The 25,093-nt window shown below is 37.3% G+C and overlaps 1 protein-coding gene across 2 annotated transcripts in view; it reads right to left on the bottom strand.

Annotated features, from left to right (window-relative positions):
* Positions 1-25,093, bottom strand: part of LOC150099478 (general vesicular transport factor p115-like) — a 354,365-nt gene that overhangs the window by 303,144 nt on the left and 26,128 nt on the right. For both annotated transcript variants that reach the window (XM_090403647.1, XM_090403648.1), the window contains exon 2: positions 5,676-5,762. In XM_090403647.1, the coding sequence (XP_090259773.1) occupies positions 5,676-5,762 (87 nt within the window). The remainder of the gene's footprint in view (positions 1-5,675; positions 5,763-25,093) is intronic.

Here is a 25,093-nt window from a genome sequence, read left to right as displayed (position 1 = left end):
CAGGTACTTGCCCATCAACCACTGTCTTATCCAAGTCAACAGTCTTATATTTCAATCCCATATCCTCTAATTTATGCAAAACCTTTCATATGGTATTCAGTCAAATGCCTTAGCAAAGTCCAGCAGTATCATAGTGTATCAGCTCAATATATCCAATATATAACATTATTAAAAGTAAGAGCAAATTATCCAGGTATTATTCCTTTATAATAAACTTTAGTAAGCCCACACTATTTCTTGCAACACTATTTCTGTATGTGAATTCTAAACAACTTATCCAAAATCTTTATAAGCATTCCAGAGAAACTAACAAGTTAATAGAAACATCAATTTTTGCACCAGGCACAGGACTGGTGCAAAAAGGACTATCAGGATCAAAGCTGTATAACTGAGAGGAGACCTCCACATAGCATTTAAAGGAATGTGGAGAACCAACCAGGGCTTCTGACCTAACGTCCAATCCTCACCTTCTCATGGTGCACCCTGTTGGGTATCTACCTGGATACTGAATGAACAAGGATGGGCTGGCAATTTGGGATTTAGCCGACCAAATTGTATTCTTATTGGTTAAACCAAAATACAAAATGATGGTACAAAATTTCATGCCGGCTGGGGCTTCGTCCGGTTAAACAAGGCCCCTGTTGTTTTCGCCAGGGAACCAGGGCGAACAGCGAAAAGTCAGCTACTGGAACAAATCTGAAAACACACCCTAACTCGACATCACCAGAGATGAAGATCGGTACTATCAACATAAAAAGCCTGAATGGCAAAGAAATGGAGCTAGCTGAGGAATTAGATAAGTACCAGATCAACATAATAGGGCTCACTGAAATAAAAAAGACAAAAACTGGTGAGATCTTTCTGAGCAATAAATACAAAATGTTATATTCAGGCAATGACAATCAAGGAAAAGAAGGAGTAGCCATTGTATTCAACACAAAATACGAGGCTAATCTTCTTGAATGGCAGTCTCAAGTAGAGTAACGTGGGCAAATATGAGAATGGGGAACTGGACAATGAGACTTATTTGTGCCTATAGTCCCAAAGAAGGTTCTACTATGGTAGAAGTGGAGGAATTTTTTGAGGCTTTAGAAAAAGTAACTGACACAATGAAAAATAAAAAGTTGGTCCTTGTTGGGGATCTAAATAGCAGAGTAGGAAATGATTGTCAGACATACAAAAATATTTTGGGAAAATTTGGAGAAAAGAGCAAAACTAATAATAATGGCAAATATCTGTTGGATTTCTGTTCCAACATAAAAATGTGCACAAATTCACATGGAGAGAAGAGGCAAGGAATAAGAAAAGTCTCATTGACTATGTTATTGTTGATGGTGATGTTTTCACTATGGTGCAGGACACCAGAGTGTACAGTGGATTTGAAATTGGAAGTGATCACTATTTAGTCTTGAGCAGGATAAAATTGATTTTCATATTGAAAAGAATAACATGTAAGAAAGTTTTAAAGAGAGTAAAAATTGAGCAGCTCTCAGATGTGAACTGTAGACTGAAATACACAAAGATTATTGAAGAAAAAATGAAAGAGTTTGAGAACAAGAACCAAACCTTGGAGATTCAGTGACAAGCCTCGAAGAAAACCCGAATGATTCAGCTAGAGAGGCATGTGGTGAAGTTGTCTGCAAGGATAGAAAAATTAGAACTCCATGGTGGACACGGGAAGTTAAAGAGGCAGTGAAGGAAAAGAAGAAAGTATATCAAAAGTTCCTGGCAAAAAAGTCAGCTTGTGCTCTTACAGAATACAGAGACAAATGTAAGAAAGCTAAACACTGTAAAAAAATGTAAGAAAGCTAAACAAAAGTCAGTCATGGGAGGACTTTGGCAAGAACATAGAAAATAAATATCAAGAAGGTGACAAGATATTCTGGAGGTTGTTGAAGAAACTTAGGAATGGAAGAAAGAGTGCTGTAAAAGGAGTTAAACATGATAAAGGGGACATGAAAACGGGAGAAAAAGATATCCTGGAAGTATGGAGTAATTACTTTGAAAAACTGCTAAATGAAACAAGCAGTGATGACAGCACAGTGGTAAAAAAACACTGACCAGGCATGCAGTCAGGAATACATATTCATACTTGAAGTACAAAAACCCATCAAAGGCTTGAAATGTGGAAAAGCAGCAGGAGTATGGAGTAGAGCTCTTATAGTACCCATATATAAAAAGGGAAATAAAACTGAATGTGAGAATTACAGAGGTATTTCCCTACTGAGTTTCTGGTAAGATTTACGCAAGTATACTTGAGAAACGGTTCAGAAGAATTGTGGAAGAAAAGGTTGGTGAAGAACAATCTGGATTCAGACCAAATAGAGGTTGTCAGGATCAGATCTTCACTTTACGACAAATAGTGGAGTAATCATGGGAATATAACAAAGATCTGTATTTAAGTTTTGTCGATTTGGTAAAGGAATATGACAAGGTGCCAAGAGAGAAGCTATTTGATACACTACAGTTATATGGTGTCAATGGGGCATTATATCAAGCAATATTTAGTCTTTATTTGAGTTGTAAGTCAGCAGTTGGAATTGAAGGAAGTACAGGAAGATGGTTTAATGTTAAATCTGGTGTGAGACAAGGATTTACATTATCTCCTCTGTTATTCATTATCTATATGGATCACATTATGAAGGAAAGCGGTATTAAACAAGATATTAAAATTGGAGATGTTAATGTCAGCTCTTTGCTTTATGCGGACGATGTTATACTTCTAAATAAATCCGCTACAAGTATGCAAGATTCACTGACTAAATTGAATAACTGTTGTAATAGTTATGGTATGAAGGTCAGCAATAAAAAGACAAAGACAATGAAAATAGGCAAAATTATTGAAAATGTCAACTGTGTTGTGTGGAACAAGTAAAACATTTCAGCTACTTAGGCATGATTTTTAGTGAAGATGGTAAATTAAATACAGAAATAGACAACAGAATCAGCAAAGCTGGTATGGTAGGAAGTCAAATGAATAAATTCATATGGTATAAGTGAGAAAATAGTTGGAACACTAAATTAGCTGTATGGACAGTGTTCAAAACCAGTTTTAACTTATGGATCTGAGAGCTGAGTCAGAAGTAAAACACTTGACCAAAGACTAGTGACCGCAGATATGAGAGTCCTGAGAAGGATTAGAGGCATGAACAGATGGCATCAATGGCAATATCATATTAAAAACGAGGATATTAGGAAAGAACTTGATGTTGTCAGCATCCAGGAATGCGTTAACAGAGCTAATCTCAGGTGATATGGTCACTTAAACAGAATTTGCGAGGAAAGATTAGCAAAACAAGTGTTCTCTGTCAGGTTGGCAGGAAAACGACCCAGAGGAAGAGCAAGATATAGGTGGATTGATACGGTACAAAGTGTCTTAGATGATAGAAATATAAGATCTGATAAATTTGGAGTCTTGACAAGTAACAGACTGATTTGGAGGAAAATTGTAGATAGGAAGTTAGTAATGATGTAGATTTTTCATGTAGTACTATCGTATCTTGTACACCTCTTGAGGGTACCTGGCAGGAATTTGATGATGATGATGATGAAAATTGAAAAAATTGAAAGAGATGAGAAAACACTGAGAATGATATGGTCATAGGAACAGAATAGAATAGAATGCAAAGGATATGAAGGCGGCATCATATCCTTTGCATCTGATGATAGCAGAGGAAATGAAGCCAAAAAGAATAGTAGTACATCGAGGGGGGGGGGGTACAGGGAATTCTGTACACCCCCTGTAAGATCCTGAGGTATTACAGTCTTAATTATAATTTATAATGAATTCTTAAAAGAAAAAGTTGTGTGGGTAGAATATGTGCCATCAACATTCATGGGATTTTTAGACCATCAGTATTGTTACTGATTAGAATTTCACAGACTTAAATTTGCACTCATACCACATTTTATTGTGATGTAATGAACAGCCACGTTTCCAGTCAATTCTACATTACGTATGCAGAGTATAATCAGAAAGACCAGATTTACCAGAATGATTAAATTTAATGTGTCGTTTATGTTTCCTTTTCTGGATAGGAACTGTGCCTCCAGTTTCACCTATATAAGGCAAGTCACAGGTGCATTAAATACAGTATACTACAGGGTAAGCTAGAGGAAGAAAGGGATCCTTGAAGAGGTAAGTTCTTTAATTTTTCAGAAGGTTTAAAGGTGGAATTAATATTGCATTTGTGTAGTACTTTGTTTATTTTGTCTGATATCCCTTTAATGTGTAGAATGGCTACAAGTTTATTGTAATCTAGTTTATTTTTATTATTAGGTGCTGTCTTGTGAAGAATGTTGTTAAGATTTTTGCCATAGTCATTTTTTTATGAAAGTGGTGCTGATAATTTTTCATTTATGCTTAAGTGCTTGCTTATTGGAGCAAATCTTTAAAGCCCCGTTTTTTAGTGAGTTAATGACACCTAGTTTTTGTGTTGAGTGGTGGAAAGAGTTTCTGTAATTGTGAACTGTATACGTTTGTGTTGTTTGTTCAGGTGGCTGAGGAAGGTGTCTAAAGTCTGGTAGCTGGGGGAGGCACATAAACAAAATCTCTTCAACATACCCATACCTAAGCCAGACTAGGTTTTAAAGTAAAGGAATCTAGAGTGAACTGCTCAAAAGTTTCCATATAAAAGTTAGAAATGAGGGGAATAACATGAGCCCATGGATGTGTCTTCTTTTTTGGCAGGAAAAAAGTATTTTGCCACACAAAATAAAAAAAGGGGAAAAAAAAGGAAATTAAAGTAATTATTCTTAACATGAGAATAGTCTCCATAAGTCATCAAACTGAATGCTGATCACATTAAAAGAAACAATACCCTTTACATTCTATCCCTGTAACTATATCATTTTTATGCAACCAGGTCTCACCAATGCCTATAATTTTTGGTCAAGTTGAGCTGATCAATGCCAAAAAACTCCTTTCCTTTATTTCTGGCATTTGTGAATATGCGCTTCAACATCACCTTGGACCCACAGTACCTTTGCATTATTACCAACTTACTCAGATTTTAAACCTGTGAAGCTGCATTCAACATTGCATAATCATTTCTCTACACACACTCATTTTGTCTTGCCTGAACTGACTGACTGACTGACTGACTGACTGACACACACACACACACACACACACACACACACACACACACACACACACACACACACACACCTAGTTTCCCTGAGTTTTTACTTCCAACTGCTCGCTGAACAACACTCTCTCCAAACATTTAACTCCAAAACTATTCAAATGCAGTCCATCCAGCATATATAAGTCCTTTCATAACGAGCAAAATATCCTATTTTGCTTGCTATGAAGTTTCTCTACATCTACAACGAAAATGGCCAGGAGACTTGGCTAAAAATTCTGCAAGAAATAGTTTTCATAAGTTTACTTTAGTATACTCCTTAGATAATGAAAAATAAAAGATGCAAAACAACATAAGTTCCTATCATAAAACAAAACCATTGTTACAGAGCATTCTTGAGACAAATTTCATATTCTAAACACTGATTATCAGAGTACTTAAAAAGCTAATTAATGTTATATTTATTTTTCATTAAAAAAAGAATAAAACAATGCATTATTTAAAATCTAATATTCAATGATCTCAATTATGAAAATCTCAAGTGAACATCAATCTTACTTTGATTATTTACATATGATAATAAGGTACCTTTGAAAGAGACTTTAATGCACGACATGCATCTCTTCGATCTTCTAAAAGGGTTGAAGTCTGAACTCGTTCTACCAGTTTTTCAACCTGTAATAATTTTAAGATATAAATTTTGAATTATATTATTCACACCAGTGTTTCCTTTTATAACACAAGCATGCAACAGATATGAGGGGGGAGAGAATATATAATTCATTGACAACTTAAAAACATTCATAAAAATCCATGACCAAGGGGATTCAAACCTGCAGCTTAGTTGGAGAACATACATACTGTCCCCTCAACCAACCAAAGTTGAAAGTTAAAGTAGTACAGCTCTTTTCTATATTCATGTCAATCAAATCTATAAACATTTGATTGACAACCACTGATATGAGAATTCTGGGAAAATTAAAGAGTTAAAAAAGATAAAATCAGTGGCAGAAACAAAAAAATTAAACTCTTTAATTTTCCCAGAATTCTCATATCAGTGGTTGTCAATCAAATGTTTTATTTATAACATAACTTAAAAATCAATCTGCAAAACTTGTTTTGAATCCTGTCCCATATGCTGCTAGTTTATTATCTAAGCTAATTTCTTCCTGATTTCAAATATTGTGATGACTATTATGGATTTTCCACCAGGAGACTAGTCCAAGTGAGCTGGCAACAGCATATCCTTCATGAAATAGCCAAATTCATTTTTATATTTGGCTTTATATTAACTACTAAAGATGTCTGAGGTCAGTTTTATGATTATGAGTAAGTAAACTTGGAGCACACAAACAAGAACCAAAGCTATAGCAATAGTTCAAGACTGACTCAATGCTGTGAAAATAAATAAATAAATAAATAAATAAAAAATATGTTGATCATGAAATTCATCATTCATGTATAGATCTGGCTTACTATATTCACTCACATTAATCTTCTCCCTCATCTTCATTCTCTCATATTTTTTCCCTGTAAATTAATTTTTTACTATTTTTTCACATACATGTTTATAAGTGGCATTGTGTGCCCATTTCAGTTGGGTGTGCTGTTGTGTGGTTTGCATCATGCAACCCATGATACAAAATTCACATCAATCTGAACAACTGATTGCATGCTTATCGATGTATGAAAGTTTTAAGAGTGCATAGCACATCAGCACCCATCTTAATTGATCCAATGCAATTAATTGTAATCAAATCAGTGTAGAATGGGGGACAATGTGTTTGTTTTAAAATATATTAGAAAACAATAATGAAAGATAATGCTACATTTGGTTGGTATGTTTGAATTACTCAAAGGTGTATACATAATAGTAAATTTGGAAGAGGAGGAACGAGGCTTACCTCCTTCAACTACAATCATATAATCTGTGAAAGCTTTGCCAAACGGGACATTCAGTAGATCCTCAACACTGTTTCCCCATTGTAAATATGGGCAAAAAAGTTATAAATTATTTACAGAAATTATATATTAAAAACTTGTCTATATCAGTGTCCTGAATACGTCCATTCACACTTCACACAGACCAAACAGATAAACTTAAAAAACAGAAATAGCAACTCATACAAATAACAACATTCAATTGCACTGATTGACACAATAACCAATCACAGCCACTGATTTCTATGAGCTGTTGTCTCAGCACACATACATACATACATACACCCTGCCTCACCTGATTGGTTTAAAAACCACTGGAATGCTAAGAATTTGACCTGATGCACCATCTATAAACTAATGCTGGACTGACAGAGCCTTTTATGAAAGGACTGTAACTTCCTTTTTCCTATAAATTTTCATTTAATTATGCTTTTTAATTAAACAAAGTGCTGAGATGTACTAGTTGTTTTATTAGGCTTTACTTAAATAAACTGAGGCGTAATTCATATCAACTGGACTCAGATTAATGTGAAGAAGATTTTTTGTAGAGGAAGACAAGGTTAGAACAAGAGACCATCCCTGGAAGTTTTATAAGTAAAACACAAACAAGGGAATGAGAAGCAGGGTTTATGGAGAGTGCTTGGTGAGCGGAATGTGTTGCTTAAGTACGAGGGCTGTTCAATAAGTAATAAGACTAATTTTACTGTCACGAAACCACTCATCACAATATTAATTTCTGTGGAATAAAGAAATGTTGCTGTCTGTATTAACAAAAGAGGTTGATAGATGGCGTATACTGACTGATGTGCCAGGGTGTCACGTGACTAGACACAAGCTTGTTTTGGCACGCTAACGAGCTGCGACCAGTCATCGAAATGGAAGCGTCCTTGCAACAGTGTTATGCGATTAAATTTTGTGTGTGTTTGCAAAAATCGACATCAGACACTTTTAACATGATACGTGAAGCTTTCCACGATGAAGCAATGTCGAGGGCAAGTGTTTTTCGCTGGCATAAAACTTTTACGGAAGGAAGGCAAAATGTGGAAGATCTTGAACGTGAGAAAGACCTTCAACGTCCATCACAGTGACAATGATCGACACAGCAGCGATTATCATCAAGGAGGATCGCAGAATTACAGTATGCCAGCTGCATATTGTCCTGAATATTTCTGTGGGAAGTGTTCACTCAATCATGGCTGAACATTTGGGACTGAAACGTGCTTGCACCCGATGGATTCCCAAACTCTTGCCACCGGAGCAAATGCAGCATCGAGTGGATGTGTGCACAGAATGGAAAGAAAGACTCGAACAAGAAGGTGACAACTTCTTAAAATGCATCATTACAGCAGATGAAGCTTGGTTGTATCACTATGACCCTATAATGAAACAACAAAGAAGTGAATGGAAGCATCCGTCTTCGATTACCCCAAGAAATCAAAAACTGAAAAATCGGCTGGCAAAGTTATGACCATAATGTTTTTTGACTATGAAGGCATTGTTTACCAACACGCTGTAGAAATTGGGAATACTGTAAATGGCTCATACTATGCGGATGTTTTACGGACAATGGTACAGCACGTCAAAAGGAAGCGTCCATTGCTGAAGAATGGCTTCTTATTGCACCACGATAATGCAAGGCCACATATTGCTGGTGGTGTATTGGACGTTTTGTAGAAGAACAACATAGATATCCTACCACACCCTCCATACAGTACTAATCTCACACCATGCGATTTCTGGCTGTTTCCTCAGCTCAAGAAACCACTAAGAGGCCGCCATTTCGAAAGCAACAAAGCATGTGTAAAAGCTGCTGAGGCGATTTTGAAAGAATTCTCAAAAAACGGACTTTCACATGTGTTTAAGAAGTGGACGCAACGTTGAGATGCATGGCGTCTCACGGTAGTCACTTCGAAAAAGACCATGTAAATGATGACGATTAAAGGTAATCTGTTTTCTGTATAAATATAGTCTTATAACTTATTGAACAGCCTCCGTATATGGCAAGTACAGAAACTCTAAATTGGTTTAAGGCATTGGTTAATGATATTCTTTGTGTAAGAGTGTTGACCTCATGTGATGTCATTTGACTTCTAAGAGGTCTGATGTTAACAATAATAATATTCATATATGAAAATAAAGGTATCTTTAAAAAGAGATTCCTTTATTTTTATTTTCTTTATGATCTTTATTTTCATCCAAATTTATTATTATTATTCAGGCCTCCATGGAGTCAAAAGACTCATCGTGGGAGGTCCTTCCTAAGAACATAAAGTTTGTCAAGACTCATTGAGGGGAGGTCTCCCCTAAGAAACACAAAGTCTATCATACCACTCCTTAAACTCATTGACCGTTCTTGCCCTCACCACTCTATCAGGCAATGCATTCCACGGCTCAACCACCCTCCATGCAAAGAAACCACTCCTCACCCTCTTGCTCTCAGTTTCCTTTCGTAACTTCCAGGGATGGCCACTTGTCATCACTCTTTCCCACTGTTCAACCAAGTGAAAGAACTCCCTGTAACCACCTCTCAACAGTTTAAAAGTCTCAATCATATCACCTCTCCTTCTTATATCTGCCAAACTCTGCAGTCCACATTCCCTCAGCTGATTCTCATAACTATCCTTGTACAGTTCTGAGACCATCTTTGTCATCTGTCTTTGTATGTTTTCCACAGTTAATTTATCCCCTTCAAATCCTGGGGACCAAATCTGAGAACAATAATCCAAGTGTGGTCTGATCAGAGACTTATACAACGGAATGATAACCCTCTTATCTCTGCAGGTCAGTGTCTTTCTCATAATTGCAGCAATCCTCTGTGTTACCTTCTCCACCTTTGCAACATGTCCCCTAAACTTCAGGTTTCTATCAATCATCAACCCCAGATCTCTTGTCTCCCCAACTTCCTCCAGTATAACTCCTCCCATAGAGTATGCAGCATCCCATCGATGTTTCCCAAACCTCAAGACTTTACATTTTGCTGCATTAAACTGACATCCCGATTCATTTGCCCATTTCTCTATCTAGCTTATTCAAATCCTCTTGCAAGGCTACCACATCTGCACTATTACTACTAATCCTTCCCAGCTTTGCATCATCCGCAAACAACTGAATATCCCCTTGCAATCCACTGGCAATGTCATTGATATAAAGGTTAAACAATATAGGTCCTAGTACTGAGCCCTGTGGGACCCCACTTGTAACCCTCTGTCTTCTTGAAACTGCTCCACCATACACAACTCTCTGATACCTATCAGACAGCCAATCCTGAATCCAGTTGACCAATCTGACATCCAGACCCATGTGTTGCAACTTAAATATAAGCTTATCATGTGGCCCTGTCATATGCCTTTGCTAAGTCTAAGAAAATGGCAGTATATGCCTTTCCCTCATCTAATGTTCTTGTAACTTTATTATAAAAGGCTAGCATATTGCTAAAACAAGCGCGCCCTTTCACAAATCCATGTTGATTCTCAGAGATAACATTATCCTCATCTGCCCAGTGCTGTATACGGTCCCTCACTACTTTCTCCAAGATCTTGACGACTACTGATGACACACAGACTGGTTTATAAAATTACACACTTCCAGTCTATTAACACCCTTATGCAATGGCACTATCTTACCTTCCTTCCATTCCCTGGGCACCTTTGCCGAAGGCAGACTTTCATTGAAAATCAGGTTAAAGGCACTGTCAGTTCCCTAGCACATTCTCTCAAAACTCATGGTGAAATACCATCCAGTCCCAAAGCTTTATTGAAATCCAGAGTTCTCAGTATCTGAAACACGCTCTCCTCCTGTACCTCTAAACCTTGAACCTGCCCTATCCCTCTAGCATTAAAACTGACTCCTCCAGGATGAAATACTCCAATAAAGTGGTCATTGAACAATTCCACTATGTCCTCTGCATCAGTCACTCTATTCCCATTTTTATCCCACAATATCATTCTTCTACAGTCATTTCTCCTCCTATTGGCCACATAGCTAAAAAATTCCCTAGGATTTTCTTTGGATCTTAGGGCCAATCTCCTCTCATGTTCCAGTTTCGCTTTCCTTACCAAACTAGTCACTCTTCTGGCCTGTGTCTTATATTCTTCATGCATCCTCTCTTCACCTGTGTCCTTATATCTCTTCCATAGCCTCTTTTTCACATGCAATTCCTGTTTAATATTGTTTGTCATCCACTTTACTCCAAATTGTGTCCTCTTCTTCACTCGTGGTATACAACTTACCATTGCTGCTAACAAATATTCTTTCACAATTTCCCACACACTAACGATATCCCGGCCTTCCAATTCCTCCCTCCATGAAACTTCCCGAAGTTGACGTCTAAGACTATTATAATCACCTGCATTATAATTCCACATAAGTTCCCGTCTCTTTAATACGCCTGCATGTCTATTCATTTTCCAAGTCAAAACCATATGGTCACTCTCTCCAACTGGTGGGAGAGATGTCATCTCAGTTATTATCAACTCTTCTATAACCAAATCCAAAACTCTTGAACCTCTTGTTCGTTCTGTTACATGTTGCCTAAGACATTTGTCCCTCAAGAATTCTAGAAATTCCATTCCACTATTGCTACATGCATCTTCCTCTCTCCAATTTATACTACTATAGTTAAAATCTCCCATAACAATGATTCTTCTTGCACTTGCCAAACTTAGAAGTCTAAACATCTCCTGGTCCCCGTCCTCCGTGCTCCTGGGTCTGTAGCAACACCCCACTAAATATCCTGTCTTGCCTACCTCACACCATATGCTCTCAAAATCATTTGTCTCACTTTCTTTCAAAGCCTCCACTCTTAGAGGACATAGGTCATCACTTATCATAAGCAGTACTCCACCCACCACCTTTCCCTTCCTATCCTGACGAAAAATGCTATAACCAGCGACTTTTATTCCTGTTATTATATCCCCTTCTGTCAACCACGTCTCAGTGATCCCAATAATTTTTGGTCAGGCTGATGCTATCTGCGCCACTAATTCCTCTCCCTTATTCCGGATACTCCTGGCATTAGTATAAAGCATATAAATGCCATTGTTTCTATGCCCAGCATTATCCCTTCTAGACTCCAGTGTTACCTGACATCGTCTCCCTTCTCCCAAGTATCCATTCCCACAAGAGGCCACCCCTGCTATGATCCTCCCTGGGACACAGTGACTCGTTCAGAACAGCAATCTCTCCAGATGCCTACGTCCTTCCTCATTCAAATGTAAACGGTCTCTCGCATATAATTCCTCTCTTTCCTCAAATGCACTCCAAGCATCCACATATACCAGTCCTCTCTTGTCACACATTCTTGCTATTATGCCATTCAATATCACCGCTCTTCTGCTCAGCTCATCATTATCATACTTAGGCAACACACATACACTATTTTTCCTCTCTCTGTCTTCTTCCGTACAGTCTCAAGCAAAAACCTCATATCTCTCGCTGCACATTACCACTGAAGTCATTTGTTCCTACCATCACAATCATCTCATCCACCCTTTCACCTCTCTTAATTACCATAGCCACCCTTTCTATTGTTCCTCCTGGCAAACACTCCTCACGCATCCTATCTTGAACACCACGGATCATTGAGTCACCATACATTATACCTCTTGCCATTCTCTCTCTGCTATTGTTTCCATTCTCTCCTCTTCTTTCATTCCCATAGGTCTCTCTCATTCCCTCTTCTCTACTGCTATTCTCTCTTCTAGCATTCCCATACCTCTCTCTCTCCTACTGTTTCCATTCTCTCCTCTTCTAGCACTCCCATACATCGCTCTCATTCCCTCTCTCCTACTGTTTCCATTTTCTCCACTTCTAGCACTTCCATATCCCTCTCTCATTCTGTCTCTCCTACTGTTGCCATCCTCTCGCCTTCTAGCATTCCCATACTTCTCTCTCATTCCATCTCTCCTACCGTTTCCATTCTCTCCTCTTCTAGCACTTCCATATCTCTCTCTCATTCCGTCTCTCCTACTGTTTCCATCCTCTCATCTGCTAGCATTCCCATACCTCTCTCTCATTCCCTCTCTTCTACTGTTTCCATTCTCTCCTCTTCTAGCACCCTCATACCTCTCACTCATACTCCCTAAATTCTCTTTCTCTCCTACTCTGATTTGCCTTGCATTTATCTCTTCCATTCTCCTAATCTTATCTTTCATACTTCTGCTCTCATTCACAAGACATTCTACCTCCTCTTTCAACTCATCTATCTCCCTCTGCAGGTCAGTCACTCTTAATCTAAATTCACTCTCCCAAACAAAACCATCTCCTAAACTTTCACAGTCACTCACACCTTCCACACTATCAACTATTATTTTCTCATTCATATATATCTTTTTTTCATTCTCTCCTATCACACTACTTGTCTTCCTACATTCATTCCCTGTTCCTGGAGCAACAAAGTCAGATATCGATATTTCTAATGCACTTATTTCCTCCAACTGCCTGCATTTTGCACATATACGCTCTCCGCTCTCTTTCACAAGCCGCATATCTAATTCCCGAGATGCGTACATGCCGCAAGTACTGCATGCCACAAATTCCTTTATGATATTGCTAATAATTGAGTTCTTAAATGGCGGAGGACTTGGCAATATGCCACTTGCGAGTGCTGCTGAATCCACCATCATTCCTTACTGCCGAGTAGCGTAATCATTAATTATTCAATTAATAAATTCCATTATATAAATAGAAAAAAAAGTACAAACAATTACAAGCAAAACAAAACATTTAAGTACACTAAATAAAATGAAATATAACTAAATACAGTAATGAAAACTTAGCTTCATTTTGTCTTCCACCGTTATGCATTCGATTCCGAAGGTAACCAAAATATATTATATCGCGACAGCAACTAACTTCCAAAAAACAACCACTGAAGTATACTCATATTCAGAGAAACAATTTAGCACTCAAAAAATTGAGCTATTAAAGCTCTGATCATGACAGGAGGGTAACAGCAATAGCCGAGGCTCAGTTAGAGCCTCATTGGCTACGGCACTGCCATCCATTACCCTCCAAGGGTATTAATCATTAATCACCGCATCTCACGGTCGATTCTTCACCACCGCTCAATATATGTGAACGCTTTAGTACAAAAGAAAACACAAACACTGAAGACAACTGGTGTTATCATGTGTATCATGGAAACTATGAAGTTACACAAACACTTTTTTTTAAATTAATGAATTTAATTAAGAGAGCACAGCAACCTAACTTTAATGGCAACTGACAGTCTGGTTGGCCGAGTAAACAGCACCTCCTCTCTCTCCAATATATAGATCATGGGTTCAAATTCCACCATGAATGTGAATATTTGTGAATGTCTTAAGGTGGGAGATGAATTTCATCACCTGTTTACTGAAGATCTGAAGTTGCTTGAAAAAGTTCCACATTTGGTCACCAATTCTGGATTATGTAAAAAATACATCAAAAATATGAAAATAATAATAAAAATTTAAAAAGAACAAAAAATCTCAGCCCACCCATAGTACTGAGGTACTACAGTTTTGCATTTCATGGAATGAGTCACATTAAAAAAAGCCAGTGACACAGGCATCAGTTATATCCAGCATTACCAAAAAATGTTGCTATTGTTTTAAAAACTGGTAAATCATTATTATTATTTATTATTATTGTTCATATGGATACTCCATGAAGTCAAAAGGCTCATCGCAGGAGACCCACTCTAATTCATTAACACAATACCTATCATACATCTCCTTGAACCTGTTCACTGTTAGGGTGCTCAAACCACCTCTGGCAATCCATTCCACTTATTCACTACTTTTAAGTAAAGAACCTGGTCTGTATATATTGAAACATTTTTTTTATGTCAATCTTATAGAATCCCTTTAGTAACTTATAGGTTTCTATCATATCCCCTCTCCACCACCTGTCAGCTAAAATGGCTTGAAAAAGTTCCAAGTTTAGTCACAATTCTAAATTATGTAAAAAATACATCAAAAATATAAAAATAAAATTAAAATTAAAAAAGAAAAAACTTTAAAAAATCATACTCTATTAATTAAATTTAATGAACAAATATGCACTGTTCTACATTTAACTGCATTTTATTTATTGAATATTTGCATTTATTACATTCTATTATACTTTTACCTAGCAAAATATTAAAAACAAATAATCTTGGAAGGTAATGAATAAACTGTTAGAATCTGATCTACCATTTATTATTCTTTTTGACAAACACAAAAAAGAGATAGCATAACCACAAATATGAGGGTCATTTAAGTTCTGCACACTGTGCATGTGTTACCAACAGGATGAGATTATACTTTCCACTTTCATATCAGTTGTAAGCTAGAATCAGTAAAAACATGTTCATTTTTTGTTTCCGATTTTCTTATTCTATGAAACAGAGCTTCAAGATGGAAGGAAAATCTAACTAGGATTGGATATTACACAACAATTAGCATTTCAACACAAAATTAAAACCTTATGTGACAAAAATGCAAGTGAGATTCAGAATACTTTACATGAAATTCGTGGAAGGCGGTGCAATGGATCACAGCAACATCACAGTGAGCATCTTACTTCCTTAAGGTTAGACACAAATTAAAGATGATCAACAAAGTCATGGGCTGTTACCAACAGCATGATGGAAGAAGACTGGCACAAAACATGTAATGAAATCACAAATTAAATAAACAACTCAACCATACCATATATTCAGAATTTTTGAAGTTTCAAAGTATGAAATTTTGAAAAGAAAAGAAAATTTTGAAAAGAAAAGATGCTGCAAAGTGGGTTCAATACCAATTGACAAAAGACCAGCTCTATTGCAAGGGGGATCTATTGCAGTCTGATTTATTGCAAGGGAATTACAGAAGAATTGCTACATTGTTATGAAAATGAAGGTGAACAGTTTTGAACAGTCGTCGTGTTACAGACAAAACAGGAATTAAAGATTTTAAACCAGAAATGTTTCATTTCCAACAACTGATTAAGTTCATTATAAATGGCTTATGACAAGAATTAAAGTGATAGTGATACACATAATAAGAATCAACTGTGACAGCTGCATGCTACAGGAAGAGAGCTGCACTATCATGAGACTCCAGCATTTTATGTCAAAATGCTGGAGTCTCATGATAAGGCAAACTCACATGTTTCAAAAGAAGTATCTGATCTTATGGAAAAGTATGGATGGGAAGTGCTACCTCATCCATACTTTTCCTTCTGTCAAGACTGTACATACCTGTACAGTTGTGACATGAGGTCTTTAGACTTTGATCTATTCCTTAAGAGTTATGGGAATGATAGAAGAGGAGAGAATAGAAACAGTAGAAGAGAGAATAGAAACAGTCAGAGAGAGGAAATGAGAGGGAATGTTGGAACAAGGGATAGAGTGATGCCAGGCAAGTAGGGAAACACAGAGAGAAAGAGCTAGAGGAGAGAGAGTGAGGGATGCAGGTGAGCAATTAAGGAACAGAATGGTAAGAGGTGTGATGTAGGGAGGCTCGATCCGTGGTGTGCAAGATAGGATGCCAGAGGAGTGTTTGCCTGGAGGAACGATAGAAAGTGTGGCTATGGCAATTAAGCAGGGTGAAAAGGTGGATGAGATGATTGTGATGGTGGGCACAAATGACTTGAGAGGTAGTGTAAATTGGGTGGCGAGAGATCTGAGATTCATGCTGGAGGTCGTACAAAAGAAAACGCAGAGAGGATAGATAGTGTGTGTGCGTACTGTCATTATCATACTCAGGTATGATACTCAGGTATCATAGTGTAAATCGGGTGGCGAGAGATCTGAGATTCATGCTGGAGGTTGTACAAAAGAAAACTCAGAGAGGACAGATAGTGTGTGCGTACTGTCATTATCATACCTGAGTATGATAATGACAAGCTGAGCAGAAGAGCAATAATAATGAATAGCATAATAGCCAGAATGTGTCAGAAGAGAGGATTGGAATATGTGGATGCTTGGAGGGTGTAGAAAGGAACTGTATGTGAGAGACCGCTTGCATTTGAATGAGGAAGGACGTAGGCATCTGGAGAGATTGCTGTTTTCTGAACAAGTAGGTCCGTCAATGAAGGAAAACTAAAATTTCCAGGATGAATGGTAGCAGGGGTGGCCTCTTGTGGGAATGGATGCTTGGGAGAAGGGGGATGACATCAGGTAATGCTGAGTCCAGTGGAGTCTGGAGGAGATAATGATAGGTATAGAAACAGAGGCATTTTTATGGTTTATACTAATGCCAGGAGTATTATTATTACTACGGGTGACTCCAGAGAGTCCTTACATCGAGGGAGGCCCTAAATATCATGTCCACACAACTATACGACATTCTCACAGTATATATCATACCTTGCCTTGAACTCACCAACCGTCATAGCACCCACAACAGACTCTGGCAGCTTATTCCACTCATTTACCACTATAAAAGTAAAGAATCCAGCTCTAACACCCCTGCAAACCACACTCTTGCCCAACTTCCATAGGTGTCCCCTAGTTCTCCCACCACCAGTCCTGATCTCAAAAATATCCTCCGAATTAATCCTATAGAAACCCTTTAGCAATTTGAATGTTTCAATCATCTCCCCTTTTCCACCTATCAACTAATTTCTGCAACCCACAAATCTTCAACCTGTTCTCATATGGTTCATTCCATACACCCGCTATCATCTTAGTCACTCGCCTCTGGATCCTCTCCACCTCCTCCCCATCAAGAAGAAACCTCAGTGACCAAATCTGGGCACAGTAGTCGAGATGAGGTCTTATCAAGGCTCGGTACAGAGGTACAATAACTTGCTTGTCTCTGCTCGTCAAGGTATTTTTCAACAACCAAGTGAGTTGATGAGCTGATTTAGCTACTTTTGCAATGTGCCCCCCTAAACTTCATCTCCCTATCCACCAACACTCCCAAGTCCCTGGCCTCATCAATCTCCTAGAGTACAGTTCCACCAATATGGTATTGTTATATTCTTCTTTTATGTTGTCTGTGGTCTGTGTGACTATGTGAATGCCTTATTGTTATATCTCTAACTGTCTTTACTTTAACTTTACAGTTAACATTAATTTTTTGTATCACTTAATATCAGATATTCGTTTGCCGACAAATTTGTATTGATTAAAGACTGCGCCAGCCGGCAACTAAACTCTGATACATTATCCAAGAAATACTTAAAGAAAATGTAGGGATCATGAGGCATGCAGTCGTGGTCCCGATTCTTATATCACTATTGGCTTCCCCTTAATGCACGGTACGTAAGTTTTCAAAGGTAGCTCAATCCGCAGAAAGCTTGCCAAACTCATTTGACTGTATATAAAGAAACACATTTATTATGGCACAAAGACAAGTATACATGTTAATCAAATCCTTAATCTTAAAAGAGTCTGGGTTCCCTTTACTTAATTAATCACATCCAAAACGTCTATATTATAGTCACTTACTTGACACAAATTTCTCACTTCTATACGTACATCTATTCTCAGACTCTTATAACTAAGTTACCTAATATTATCACACATGTAATAATGCTTATATACACAAGACAACTCGATAATTCTGACATGAACTTCTCTAGGGTAATACTTCTTATTCTTACTTAATCCTCCCTCCAAAATTTTAGCTAACATTTAATTACATTCTGACCATATAACATTACTGTTCCTAAATTACACAAACAGTTTGGACCTCGCCTCCTATTCGCCTGGCACCTAATATGCTTTCTTCTCAACCGCAGACAAAAGTGTCCAAATCGCAGACTGTTCTTATAGCACTACACAGAAATAGCATGTTTCCTTAACTTCTGCTACCTTACTCCATGGTTACTTTAATCCAACATTTAACATAAGAAAATCTTACGCTTACCGTTCTTGCTTTGAACTGGATATTCTGGTCTGCTTACAGTGCCTTCACTGATGGTGGCCTTGCTATTCCTTTGTTTCCATACGAACCGAAAACACTCATACACAGATTTGAACACTGACGTTGATCTCATCAGTGGCTCTTTCTTCTTATGGATCTGAATACATTGTAGTTGCAGCCTTGGCCCACATAGCATACATAGCAAGGGGGGATTCTTGCTACACGTGGCGGCAAGCTCTACACAGCTCTCCGACAGGAAACTAGGTGCCGACGAAACCCGGAGACAAGAGAGCGATTCGAATCCCCGCCGAAACCTTTATACCTCAAAACAGCTCCCTCACTCGGCGGTGTCGTCACGCATACAGCGACTGCCGATTGGACGCCGTATGTTTTTACGTGGCTTAAAACATGCTCTAGCTTATACATATTTACTTGGCAATTTATACAAGATTTTATATTCTAATTCATTTACAATTATTCTCTATTAAACTCATGGGCTATTTTAACATTGTTCAGTGCTTACACACTTGGATATTTACATGTTCTTGGGACATAAGTCGGTACATTTCCCATCCGGAGGCATAAGCATGTCCTTATCCACTCCTTCTGAGATAACTTAATGTTGGGTGGGAAAAAGAGTGACTCATCATTTTTTCTGACACAACAGTATACTGCTACTAATCTTTTCATCCCAAAATGCATAACCTTATATTTTGTCACATTAAATTGACATCCATTCTCCTTAGCCCAGAACTCCAATCTATCCAAGTCATCCTGCAAGATTTTGACATCTTCTGCATTCACTGTCACCCTACCCAACTTTGCATCATCAGCGAACAAATGAACTGTTCCTCTTAGATCATTCCCTATATTGTTAATGAACAAATTAAACAGCAGTGGTCCAAGAACAGAACCCTGCAGCACACCACTAGTCACAGGCCGTCTTTTGGACTCTACTCCTGAATAAACTACTCTTTGATATCTCTCCATCAACTACCCACCTATCTATCTCACCAACCCAATATCCATATTCCCATATGTTGTAGTTTACAGATTAGGAATAAAGTATCAGGAATAAAGGAAATTAATTGATTGGTGGTGCTGATAGCATCAGCCTGGCCAATGATTATTGGGATCTCTGAGACGTGGTTGACGGAAGATGATATAATAACAGGAATAGAAGTAGCAGGGTACAGCATTTTTCAGCAGGATAGGAAAGGAAAATGTGGTGGTGAAGTACTGCTTGTGATAAGTGATGACTTATGTCCTCTAAGAGTGGAGGCTTTGGAATGCAATGATACTAATGGTTTTGAAAGTGTATGGTGTAAGGTGGATGTGGGCAAGACAGGATATTTAGTGGAAAGAGCACAGGGGTGGGGAGCAGGAGAAGTTTAGGCGGTTAAGCTTGGCAAGTGCAAGAAGAATGATTGTTATGGGAGATTTTAACTACAGCAGTATAAATTGGGAAGAGGAAAAGGCATGTAGTAATAAGGGATTGGTATGATATAATAATGTTATTTTCGACCACTGAATATTATACAAGTAAACATATAAAACTAGGTTTACCTGGTCGGAGATATTTACAGAGACATATATAGCCTACTAGTTTTGCCGACTTTACTGTTGGCTTTGTCTGGGCACACAAAAAGCAACAAAAACAGCTTAAAACAGAAACAAGCTAAAGTATCGGGTTAAAAAATAACCAAATGCTAAATATTATCAAAATTCAAATGAAGCGTTACATCAGACGCATGGAGTGTGTATGTTAGCAGTCACTGTTATTCAGGTGTGTTCTGCAATTGGCTGCAAAGTTGAACTCTGATGTGTTGAGTGATCTTATGACACCAAGGACCATTCCTTGGTTTCTGTTAAGGCTGCCTCTTGAACGGATCACTACTGCAGGGGTATGAAAGTCATCTTCTAAGTACGGCATAGTACTTTTATCCCATTCAATGTTGTGATTGGTATTAGAAAAAAAATGACGAGCTAAACTGGAATTGTCTTCTCTGTTGTTGTTGACGTCCCCGATGTGTTCTTTTTTTTTTCTTATCTCTAGATGTTTGTCCTATGTAATTTAAACCACAAGAGCAGGGGATGTTATATACTCCAGTGCATTTTTGGAAATTATGGAGACAACTACTGTGTTTGAATAAAAACTTTAGTTTACTATTACTAAAATTTTACAATTCGACGTTTCGACCTTTATGTCAAGGTCATCTTCTGGAGCGTACAAATATACACAGGAAACAAGCTATACTACAATCATACTGGTTCGTTAAAGACACTGACTAACCGCTACCACAATTGTTGGCCTGACCTCTGGTGGAAAAAAAAAAAAAAAAAAAAAAAAAAATTATACATCAACGCTAAAGTCCTATTATTTGTGTTGTCTACTATATACATATATTAACATCATTCCAGCCAGTTGGAGTGGAATGGTTTCTAAAATGTTGTGTGTTTCTGATATATGTGTCTATATTACGAATATGAGCTTTCACAAGATGTGCTAGATATTTTGAAAGTAAGTAGGGGAATTTATCCCATCCACTATTAGATGAAGAGGTATCCCAGTTTTATGAACTTTCGGTGAACCATATAATCGTGGAGTTAACGGATGTAATGACTTCAATTTCTAATTAAGATCTGTCGGCCAATTCTCCATATTGCGTAGAAGGTTGTTTGTTTCTATGTGGTTCGTCTGAGTCTAATTCACAATAAGTGGATGTGTCTGAGAGCAACACCGAGATCTACCATCATTTTAAATACCAGAGATTATACATCAAAGATCTCGGTGTTGCTCTCAGACACATCCACTTATTGCGAATTAGACTCAGACCCCACATAAGGCAGAGTGGAGATTATATTATTATTAACATCATACCCCCATGGAAATCAAAAAGACTCATTCTTAAACAAAAGATTATCGAACCATGTTTTAAACCTAATCTCAGTTTCTGTACTCACTATACTTTCAGAAAATGAATTGCATATCAACTATTCTCCATGCAAAGAATATGCTCCTCATCTCATATCAACCTTATGCAGATAGTCTCTTGTTCTATCCTTGCTCTCTCTACTCTCTGAAAAAATCTTCTAAACATTAATCTGGTAAAAAATCCCTTAACAACTTATATGTCTCAATCATATCCCCTCTCCTTCTATTCACTCTTCTTCTTCTCTTCTGTCTAAGATGGGTTGAGCAGGATCTTCCAGTCTTCTCTATTCCTTGCTGTTTGAAAAAGTTCCTTATATGTTCTGCATCCCGAAATGTTCTTTATTAATTTCAGCCAGGTAATTCTTGATCTTCCAGGTCTTCTGTTTTCAGTTGGAAAGTATTGATTAGGACGTTAGGAAGTCTGTCTGCACCCATGCGTACATTGGTTCCAAACCATCTCAGTTGTTTTCTAATTTTTTCTATTATTGTCTTTTTATACAATAATTCTTGTCTGAATGTGCTGTTTGTTTTCTTTTCTATCCAACTTGTTCTATTTATTTTTCTTAAGCATTTCATTTCAAATGCCAGCAGTTTTTTCTCCTCTCTTTTCTTAACTGTCCACGCTTCTGCTCCATAGATGACTGTTGGTATAATTATTGATTCATATAATTTGATTTTGGCTTGCTTAGATATCTTGTTTGTTTTCCAGATTTTCTGTAATTTTCCCATGGTAGTCCATCCTATCGCTATTCTGTGTTTGATTATTTTGAGTACATCTATTGTTTCTGCTAGTTTTGATCCAAGATATATGAAGTTGTATACTTGTTCTATTTGTTCTCCGTTTAGGGTGGCTGAGATGGTAGTTCTGTTCCTCCCTATTTTCATCACTTTTGTCTTTTGTATGTTTATTGTCATGTCATATGTTTTACAGGTTTCGTTTAGCTTGTTTATGAACCTTTGTAGTTCATTTGGGGTTCTTGCAATAAGGACAAGATCATCCGCATATTTGATATTATTTATGTTTAAACCATTGACATTGATTCCAGACTCATAGTCTATTGCCTTCTTTACAACTTCGTCTAGATATATGTTGAATAGGCATGGGGATAATGGGCATCCTTGCATTACTCCTTTTTTGGATCTCTATGGGTTCTGTTGTGAGCGTGTCCTTTTTAATTATTACATTGTCTTAGAGTAATATTTTATCAGAAACTGTATTATATATTTGTCTATTGCTTTTTCTAGTAAAACTTTAAGAAGGATTTCTCTGTTGATGCTATTGAAAGCTTGTTTAAAGTCCACAAAACAACAATATAGTTCTTTATGGTCTTCCCAGCTGAGCTCTGCTTGTTGGTGCAATGTGAAAATCTGGTCTATTGTTGAATAGTTTCCTTGGAAACCAGCTTGTTTTATGCCTATCAGTTCTTCATAGGTGTTTTTTAATCTATTTTGTATAATTCTTACAAATATTTTATAGATGCAGGAGAGTAAATTGATTGGTCTGTAATTTCTGCAGTCTCTTTTGTCGGCTTGCTTGTATATTGTGATGATCTTTCCAGTTCTCCAGTCATCTGGGATCTCTCCTGTTTGTAGTATTTTATTGAATAGGGTTGTTAAATATTCTATTGATGTGCTGCCTCCATATGACCACAGTTCAGTAGGGATAGTATGAATGCCTGGTGCTTTACTGTTTTCATCTGTTTTATTGCGTATCTAACTTCTTGTAAAATTGAGTAGTCGTTATTTTCTTCTATTGTTGGCGTTGTAGTTTTGTTTCCTTGGTGAAAAATAGTCTTAAAATGGTTTGACCAGATTTTTCTTATGTCTTCAATATTCCTGGTTTCAGTCATCTTGTTGTTTATCATTGTTACTGCTTTTGCTGAGAATTCCTTTGTAATTTCTCTTATAGTGTCATGGAAGACTTTTAAGTTGTTTTGTTGATATGCTTCTTGGCATTTCTTAGCTTTTTCTTCTAACCATTTTTCTTTGGCTTTTTTGCATTATCAACTTTATTTTTTAGTGCTCTGTATTTTTCTCTATTCTCTTCATTGTTTTGTTGGTTTACAAGTATCCTGGGCTCTCTTTTCTCTTCTATTGTAGCTATGATTTCTTGGGTTATCCACTGTTTGTTTATTTTGGGTTTGGTACCTAGAGTGTCTTTTGCGATTGATAACACTTCTTTTCCTTTTTCCCAGTATTTTCTGCTGTTCTGGAAGATGAAGAGTTTTAATTTCAAGCACATCTGTTCTAAAAATTGACTTCTGCTTGAGCTATCTTTTAGTTTTGATAAGTTGATGTTTTCTTCTTTTCTGATATTGTTTTTCCTGTTGAATTTTATCTTCATTTTGGCAGTTAATATTTCGTGGTCAGTGTTGAAATCAAAGCTTCTTAATGTTTGTACATTATTTACTGATCTTTTCCATTGTTTGTTTATGATGATATAGTCTATGCAGTTCTTTATATTACCATCTGGGGATGTCCATGTATATTTATTATTAGGGTGTTGATAGAACAATGTGTTTGCGATCATTAGATCATTTGCTTTACAGAAGTGGAGTAATTGTTCTCCTCTGTCGTTAAGCTCTGCATATTCAAATTTCCCCATCACATCTTTTTTTGTCTGTGGTGAACTGTCCTATTTTAGCGTTAAAATCTTCCATCACTATCATGAATTCTCTTTTTTTGGAATTATCTATATCCTGCTGTAGTTCTTCATAGAAATTTTCTATTTCTTCCTCTGAATGGTTACTGTCTGATGCATATATTTGGATTATTTTAATTGTTTGACCTATTTCTTTTGCTTGATATTTGGCTGTGATTATTCTAGGTGACACTGGTTTTATTTCAATTACTGAGCGTGTAAGTCTATTCTCGAATAATAATGTGTATGTTGTCTTTTCTTCCTGAGAAGTAGAGTCTTCCTTCTGGTAAATCCATGAATCCATCTCTGCACCAATGTGTCTCTGATAAACCTAAAATACTCCATTTCAGTCTTTTTTAATTTTCCTGGACAGTATAATGATCTTATGTTTGGGGGGGGGGGGTGGCCACATATTTTACATCCTTGGCTGACCACATTGCTGATTACCTACCCTATGTGGTCTTCGAGTAGGTGCATCGGCTGTCCCATATGCAGTAGCACTATCTCAGTTTGTAGACTTTCCCCAGCTCATGGAAGTTACTGGCATAATAATGTAGCCAGCCATGCCTCTGCTACATCCTTTGGTCCATAGTTCTTTATTCTTTATTCAGAGAAACCCATTTGGGTCACCCCCCTCCCCAAGTTCTATTCACTAGGTTCTACA

This window comes from Typopeltis vanoorti, chromosome 14 (assembly GCF_054136105.1).
Source record: "Typopeltis vanoorti isolate ZY-2024b chromosome 14, IOZ_Tvanoo_1.0, whole genome shotgun sequence".
In the NCBI taxonomy this organism is placed as follows: domain Eukaryota; kingdom Metazoa; phylum Arthropoda; class Arachnida; order Uropygi; family Thelyphonidae; genus Typopeltis; species Typopeltis vanoorti.
This window is presented reverse-complemented; position numbering and strand designations above follow the sequence as displayed.